The sequence below is a fragment of the Echinops telfairi genome, unplaced genomic scaffold (genome assembly GCF_000313985.2).
Source record: "Echinops telfairi isolate 266 unplaced genomic scaffold, ASM31398v2 ScPeMD7_7469;HRSCAF=8507_1, whole genome shotgun sequence".
NCBI lineage: Eukaryota > Metazoa > Chordata > Mammalia > Afrosoricida > Tenrecidae > Echinops > Echinops telfairi.
This window is the reverse complement of record NW_022111373.1, coordinates 931920-940397: the sequence shown is the minus strand read 5'-3', so window position 1 is coordinate 940397 and position 8478 is coordinate 931920. Positions and strand designations below refer to the sequence as shown.

The window sequence follows — 8478 nt, the reverse complement described above, 5'->3', positions numbered from 1 at the left end:
TCTGTACCAGTGTACATCCTCTGGTCTAGCCAGACTTGCAAGTCTTTTAATTTTTTAACAGATCATTGATAAGAACTAAAAAAAAAACAACCAATGCATTATAGGTTTATAATACATGGAAAATTAGACTGTGTAAAAAATAGCACAAAGGAAATGACAGGGAAATAAAAGTATAGTTCTGTAAGATATTATACCACTATGCATGAACTCAAAGAGCCCTACTGACACAATGGCTAAGCACTTGCCTATAGACTCAAGGGTTGACAGTTCAAACTCATGAGCCCTCTGTAGAAAAAACATATAACAAGTCTGCTTACCTAAGGAACTGCCTTGGGCTGTTCTCCTCTGCTCTGTAGAGTTGTAGAGTCAGAATTTACTCAAAGACAACATATGTGACATAGTATACATTTCATACTGAGAATATTCTTCACTACCACAATTCAAACACTCTTTCTCGGTGTACAAAACACCAAGATTACAATGGCTTATGCCTTTCCAAAGGGCCACAGTATATAAACAAATATACATTGTATCTGTGGTATTAAAAGCATCATGGAATGGGGTGCATAATTGGCAAAAGTCAAAAAATGCTATTTAGGAAAATGATAAAATTTATCTGGTAGATGTACTTTGTTATAATCAACTCAACAGGACCTTTCAGTAACAACAAAGAAATAAAGGTTGAGATACATTGAACTAGTTTTAGGAAGGTCCATCCTACTTAATGTGACTCTTTACCCTTAAGATCAAGGAAAAGTAAGCTTGTTTATGCAAAACAATGTACCCCCAAAAACAGACAAACTAGAAGCAAAACAAAGAACTAAAAGCCACACAGATGGAAAAAAATAAGTGAAATGTTCTTTATTTATAGTTGACATGATCATCTATGTAGATAATCTTAAATCTACAAAAAAAAGCTATTACACTAAGAAATACTAGCAAGGATGCAGAGGAGAAAATCGAATTACCAATAACTACCAAAGAAAAATCAACATGAAATTTATATAAAGGAATTGATAGACATGCATTCATTATATGTCTATCCTTTTAATTCAGGCATTAAAAAGAAGTATATACAACATTGTGGCTGAATCCTCAGTGAAAGAAACTGACACAAATGACATAGGATCTCATTTGTGCTTACTTGAAATTATATAAAAGCAAAACTTTAGTATTGGAAAGTTGTTCAGTGGAGAGGAAAGAGAATTGACTATCAAGTGCTGGAGGAAATGGAGGGATGAGGAGCTGGTGGTGGAAGCTTTTCATGTTATGATTGTGATCATGTTTATACATTTCTGGAACTCATTGAAGTGCATACTTTAAAATGCTGAATTTAGTATATGTAAATTATACCTCGTTAAATATATATATATATAATCAGTAAAGCTGATATTTTTTAAAAGTTAACTGTTACCCTTGGTCAAAGAGAAAATGGACCTTTATGACAAGTTCTGGAACTCCAACTCACCCATCCAGGTAAATCTTGTGATGCTAAAAAGAAGTAAGTGAAGTCTTCATTTCTGTTTCAGAGACAGAGGAGATGGGTGATGAAGAGGTTTTCTCCTGGTTAAAGTGTGCAAAGGGTCAATCCCATGAACCAGAGAACCTCATGCCCACACAGATCATCCCTGGTACAGGTAAGGACACTCGTTTTTAAGGTTTGATGGAGAACTTTTTAACGGAGATAGAATTCACATACCATAAAATTTGTTGTAATGGTTTATCTCAACCAGATTTTTTTCAAGTCTTACCTGATTTCTTCTGTGAGGATCTTTAGATGTGTGTAAGATTTCATGCTACCACTGCACATTCTAGTCAAAGAGGTTGGTCACTTTTCCAGGTATCATTTCACATTCTTGTGGTTGGCAAAACCAAAATGAACTAAGCCAGTATCGAGGCTTCCATAAAGACATCTTGTTTTAGGCCTTTTAAAATCCAGCTGAATGTAATTAAGCCTCTTGAATTCATGAAGGAAGGCAGCTTACAGTAAAATAGACATGTGGGGGTCACAGTCCCTGCTTCAGTGAATCCTTTAGAAAATCTTTGTGCCCAGAACTCTACAGTAGCCATGCATGTTCTGCTCAACTACTGTGTCTGTTCTTCTCCAAGAAAACAGGCTTTGGGAAGTGACATGCGGAACCTCGGCAACTCTCCTTTTAAGTATAGTGGCTACCTGTGTGCCGTGATAGGGTGTCTGCTGCTAGTGGTTCAAGCATTAGTTAGTTATGTGTTTGTGTTACATTGACCAGTGCTCCAGATTTCTTGTTTAAGCAAACCTTTTTTTGTTGTTTTTTAATCATTTTATTCGGGGCTCATACAACTCTTATTACAATCCATAAATACATCCATTGTGTCAAGCACATTTGTACATTTGTTGTCATCATCATTCTCAAAACATTTGCTTTCTACTTGAGCCCTTGGTATCAGCTCTTCATTTTTCCACCTCCCTCCGCACTCCCTCCTTCCTCATGAACCCTTGATAATTTATAAATCATTATTATTTTGTCATATCTTACACTGTCCGACGTCTCCCTTCACCCATTTTTCTGTTATCCATCCCCCAGGGAGGGGGTTATATGTAGATCCTTGTAATCAGTTTCCCCTTTCCACTCTCCCGGTATTGCCTCTCTCAACACTGGTCCTGAAGGGATCATCTGTCCTGGATTCCCTGTGTTTCCAGTTCCTATCTGTACCAGTATGCATCCTCTGGTCTAGCCATATTTGTAAAGTAGATTTGGGATCATGTTGGGGGATGGGGAGGTAGAAGCATTTAGGAACTAGAGGAAAGTTGTATGTTTCATCGTTGCTACACTGCACCCTGACTTGCTTGGCCCCCTACCTTGCTCGTCTCCTCCCCGCAACCCTTCTATAAGGGGATGTCCAGTTGCCTACAGATGGGTCTTGGATCCCCAATGTGCACATTCCCTCATTCACAATGATTTGGTTTTTTGTTCTTTGATGCCTGATACCTGATTCCTTCAACACCTCATGATCACACAGGCTGATGAAGCAAACCTTTGTTTAAGGTATAGCGTAGGTCCATAAATTTCAAGTACACAGTTCAATTAATTTGTGCGTACTCTTGTACATAAAGGAATCTATTCCTAGAGTTCCTCCCAGAGGACACCTAGTTAATGCTTACTAAAGGAGGAAAAGAGTGCAGCTGCACAGAACTACCTGACGTAGAGCCGTAGTGCTTCCATATTCTAACTAGAACCTTGGTTTCATTATAAAGTACTCAGGGTAAACGCAGCTGCCTCATTGAAATGTAGTAAGGATTAATGGAGATAATTTTTAAAGTCCTTAGCAAAATAAGTGGCACATGCACGCATTCTGATGTTGTTATCTTTTGTTTTCCCCCCTCCAGCTCTTTACAATATTGGAGACATGGTACATGCTGCCCGGGGCAAGTGGGGAATTAAAGCAAACTGCCCTTGCATTAGTCGGCAAAACAAATCTGTTTTGAGACCTGCTGTCACCAATGGGATGTCACAGGTAGAAGTGGTGTGTGCTTGTACAGCTGTGAGTGAAGCTTAAGTTCTTGGTACTAAGAGGTGTCCCATTGTCATCTCTGTTGCTCTTGTTTCTATTCTAGTTTTCAGTGACCATATACTGCAGAGTAGAACTGCCCCAGGGGAAGCCACTGTACTGTAAGGGCTGTTTAGTCTTTCTTAAGGGGGCCCTCAAAAAGTTACTTAAGATATTTAACTTCCCCTTGATAGGCACAGGTTTACCTTCAGTCATCATTAAATTATGCATTTTGTCATGGTTTGTACCTCAACGGCCTTTTGTGGTTAAGGAGTATAGAAAAGGTTACTGAAAACATTGGTTACTGAGAACTGGTCTTTTCAGAGATTGGCTTACTAAGTTGGGCTTACTCTCAATCTTCTAAAAGCAGTCCCAGTCCTCCAGAGACAGGCATTGATTTGCTCATTGATCTGTCAGAGGCCGAGGTCATTCCAGTTTCATGGTAATGGTTTTGAACAACTGATTGTTAAGAAAACAGTTGGAGGCCCTTCTAGGCGCACAGCTAGCACATGGTCAGGCTGGACCCGGAATATAGTGCAGGGATCTAAAGATATTATTTTCAATAGAGTTATCATTCTAAAGGTAGTTATTTGAAAAATTAAGTCATCGAATAATAAATATTTACTGAGCGTTTGTGTGCCAGACACTATGTGAAGCCCTTTTCAATCTCATTTAATCCTCAGAACAGTGAGGTCACATATCGCCAGTGAGTAAACATTGGATGACAGTGTATGGGACCGGTTCACATTGTTCTTCCCAGAACTGTTGAGTGCCAGGAGCTATAACTATTTAGATTTTATTATTTCTGTCCAAAGACAGCATGCTAATCATATTGGTCTTCTATATTTTAGCTTCCCAGCTTAAACCCTAGTGCCTCTTCTGGAAACGAAACCACCTTCTCAGGGGGAGGAGGAACCGCAGCGGTAACAGCTCCAGAAACCGACCATGTTCCCAAAGCTGATAGCTCTGACATCAGACCTGAAGAACCTCCTAAAGCAGACAGTTCAGCATCCAGTAGCAATAGTGAGCCAAAAGCCATCAGGCCCCCCTGCCCTGACACAGCCCCACCCTCTTCTGCCCTGCACTGGTTGGCAGATTTAGCAACTCAGAAGGCTAAAGAAGAAACAAAAGGTGAGATGAGCACAAGCCTCTGCCCAGTCTGTGCTTCTTCTGGGATTCTTCAAACTCACACATTGCCATCCACATTTATGCCACTTGCTTTCTCTGGCTGACCACATAAAACAAGGGAATCTCTTTGAGCATCTTTCTAGAAGTGGAGCTTTTTTGCTTTTACAAAAAAAAAGGGGAGGCGGGGGGGCCATGCCTGGCCTCTCCCCAAACCGCCTTAGGATTGATACCGGTTTCAACAGGCTTCCCAGCTGACTCCACTGCAGCCAGCACTGACAGCCAGACCGAGAGGAGGGGTTGTCACTGCACAGGAGTCTGTTGATGTGCTGAGTCTTGTGTCCCACCAAGAACAATTAAATCCAGAGTCTCCATTTGTAACACACACTCCAGACAAGTCTTCTAGAGACCCCCTTGAAGCGTTCATGTAGAGAATGAGAGAGATGAAAGCTGGATGGGAACATAAAGAAGTATAAAGTCAGGATCTAGAATAGAAAGGGCAAATGTAGGAAAGTCTCTCTTTGGCCATGTGACCTTCTAGATTCATAGTTGTTCAGGCTTGACCCAGCCAAACTGCACTGTGTGGAGGGCAGGGAGGAGGAGATTCTTCTGTCCACCTGGCTGATTTTTAGAAGTCAGCCAACAGCTGGGTATTCCTTGTTGTGCCTAATGCTCTTCCTGGTTATGTTCTTACAGAAGCAGGGTCCCTGAGGTCGGTGCTTAATAAAGAGTCTCATTCACCCTTTGGGCTGGATTCCTTCAACTCCACTGCAAAGGTCTCTCCGTTGACTCCAAAGCTTTTTAACAGTCTGTTACTGGGTTCCACTGCCTCCAACAACAAAACTGAAGGCTCTAGCCTTCGAGACCTCCTTCACTCCGGGCCCGGAAAGCTTCCTCAAACCCCCTTGGACACAGGCATACCTTTCCCCCCGGTCTTCTCTGCATCTTCAGCAGTAAGTGTGCTCACTACAACTCCAGCCTGTGCTGCCTTTCTGTGTAAAAATTATCAGGGATCTGGTACTGGGCCAGAGGTATGTGGGTGGTTTGTGTTCTCTATGTTGTCTGTCCAGTTGACAAGATCTCCCTTTACATTACATTTTGGCTGTGCTGAGATCCTCTTAAAGGTATTGAACTTTTGTATTGTTTGGGAAGTCTGTACTGAGACACTGAAAATTTTCAATCACCTGCATTGATTACTTTTTTACTTGACAATAGCAGCAGTTCTTTCCTCTTTTCGTTTATGTTAACCTAGCCAGTCCATTCATACTGTATCTCTTGGGTATCGCAAACCCTTCACATCTTGACAAAATCAGTCTTCTACCTGTAAGCCTAATCTTCCTGTACTTGCCCTCTCTTGGTCAGTGGCATCTCCATCACTTTAATTGCATTTGCCAGAAATCTTGGAGTCATTAGGGGCTCCTTTACCTTACATGTTACATTGAAGCTGTCTGCAAATCCTTTCTGTTTGATCTTTAAAATATTTTCAAAATCCTCCCATTTCTTATCAGCTCTACTTACTACTCCTCTGATTTAAGCCAACATGTTCTCTTGCCTTAATTTTTTTGGTAACTGCTTTACAGGTGTCCTTGTTTATGCCCTTTCTGCTGTACAGTCTGTTCTCAACAGAGCAGGTAGAATGCTGCTGTGCCTCCTCTTGAAATGGAACTGTGTTAGGCAGAGTAAGAGCTGCAGCAATTCATCTGCAGAGCCCAACCACATGCCTAAGCCAGCAGCACTGGCCTCAGATCTGATGACAGATCGCTCTCACATGTCATCTTTGCCTAAAATCTTCCAAGGGTTTCCTGTTTCTCTCATAAGCAGGGTCAAAGGCTCTGGTCCTCTCTGCCTAATCTCTCCGATGTCAACTTCCACTCTCCCTCTCTTTCACTCTACTACAACCACTCTGGTCTCCTCGCTGTTCCTGGAACCTCGCCAGACATGCTCACGCTTCAGGGCCTTTGCACTTGCCATATCCTCCACCTAGAATTCCCTTTCCCATGTGACCATGGCTTGCTTCATCTTTAGCTTCCTTTCCTGTGTAATGTCACCTGCTGAAATGTCACCTCCTGAGTAAGCCTCATCAGATCACCCTTTTAAAAAGTCATTCCACTCCCATTCTTCACACACCTATTGTTGCTATTAAATTTTTTCACAGCACGAATTACTGTATGTTTTACTTACTTATTGTCTCTCTCCTCAAAGGCAAAGTTTTTTTGTTTTTTTTTAAATGTTTTACTTACTACTATATCTCTGGCACCATGAAGTGTTTGATACATACATAGTATGAGTATAGTAAACATTTACTGAATGATTAATGAATTCACAAGGTATAACATTTAAAAGATCCAAAAGGGTTTAAAGTGAAAAATATCTTCTCCATGTCTCCCAAGGTCACCAGTGGTTTTTCAGTGTCCTTTCAGAGATTGTGTGTGTGTTGTGTGTGTGTGTGTGTTTCCTCCTTTTTTACTGTTCTATACTGTGCTTTTCAATTTTTCAGTTTATAGATCTTAGAAATTATTTCATATAAGTGCGTAAGCATCTTTCTCATTTTAAGGGTCAAAATTTGATTAACTATGGGTTATTGAATCCTATACAATTTGGGTTATTTATTTCTCTTTTGGACAAATGATACATGTGTATTTTGTGACTTTGGGTTCTGTTCTGTTGGTACTTGTTTTCTTCCTCTTCTCCCCTCCCCCAGGATGTTATGTGATTATACATATCTTGTAGAGCTAATGATTAGTAATCCTTCAGGCACAGGATTATCATGTTTACAGAAACTCTCCACCTCCTTCAGTTTTGTGACCTTAGATATGTCACTTTCATCTGGGCCTGAGCTTCCTAATAGCTGGAGCAGATGAGAGATTCTCAGTAGGGTAACAGTGAGGGAAGAACTGGAGACTGGAACATTGCTTCCAGAATATGCAGTGCCTCCTAGATGCTCTGCTACTCCCCATATTGGCGAGGGTAGAGCCTGGTAAAAAACACTGCCTTGTTAAATCACTTCAGTTACTTTATTGAAGTGCAAGGGGTATCACAAAGTTTGTGGGAAGAATTCCATGGTCTTTTTATTCCATTTTCCACAAACGTTGTGGGCAAACTAACATGTCTGTGACTGAGAAATTACATAATTGCATTTTATCATCTGTAAATCTACTTACATATGGTTAAAATAGGACTAAAGGTCAGAGATACTTCCTAGCTCTCAAATCTATGGAGTATAGACAGTATCTTTCTAAACTTCACTCTCATAAGGCAAAAGGTGAAATATAGGGAATTTGAAATAATAACTTAAGAGTCCCTCCTCCTCCAAATGGAGAGAACCTTGAGGTCAGAACTCCTTCTTATGAGTCTTACTGTTGGATGAGGTTTTTTTAACATTCTTCTCATGGTGCCTCAAGTCGAGCTTACCTGATGGATTTGTGTCTGGCAGGGAGTGAAGAGCAAGACCAGCCTACCCAACTTCCTTGACCACATCATTGCCTCAGTGGTAGAAAATAAGAAAACCTCAGATGCTGCCAAACGGGGCTGTCACTTGACTGATACCCAAAAGGAGGTGAAGGAGATGGTGATGGGGTTAAATGTGCTAGACCCCCATACTTCTCACTCTTGGCTCTGTGATGGGAGGCTTCTGTGTCTCCATGACCCCAGCAACAAAAACAATTGGAAGATCTTCCGGGAATGTTGGAAACAAGGCCAGGTAAGATGTGTTGTAAGAAAATCTGTAAGTATAATATAGGGTAGAGCGAGGGTTGGTACTTTTTTCTAGATAAATATTCAAAGCCATACATGTTTATGTGATAACACTCCCCCCCCCCTTTTTTT

General features: G+C 40.9%; 1 protein-coding gene across 1 annotated transcript in view; it reads left to right on the top strand.

Moving 5' to 3' along the window:
• The window catches only part of KDM3B (lysine demethylase 3B), a 62965-nt gene that overhangs the window by 44293 nt on the left and 10194 nt on the right, over positions 1-8478 (top strand). Inside the window, exons 11-15 of the mRNA XM_045285027.1 lie at positions 1530-1637; positions 3368-3495; positions 4380-4659; positions 5350-5606; positions 8087-8353. Of these exons, the coding sequence (XP_045140962.1) occupies positions 1530-1637; positions 3368-3495; positions 4380-4659; positions 5350-5606; positions 8087-8353 (1040 nt within the window). The remainder of the gene's footprint in view (positions 1-1529; positions 1638-3367; positions 3496-4379; positions 4660-5349; positions 5607-8086; positions 8354-8478) is intronic.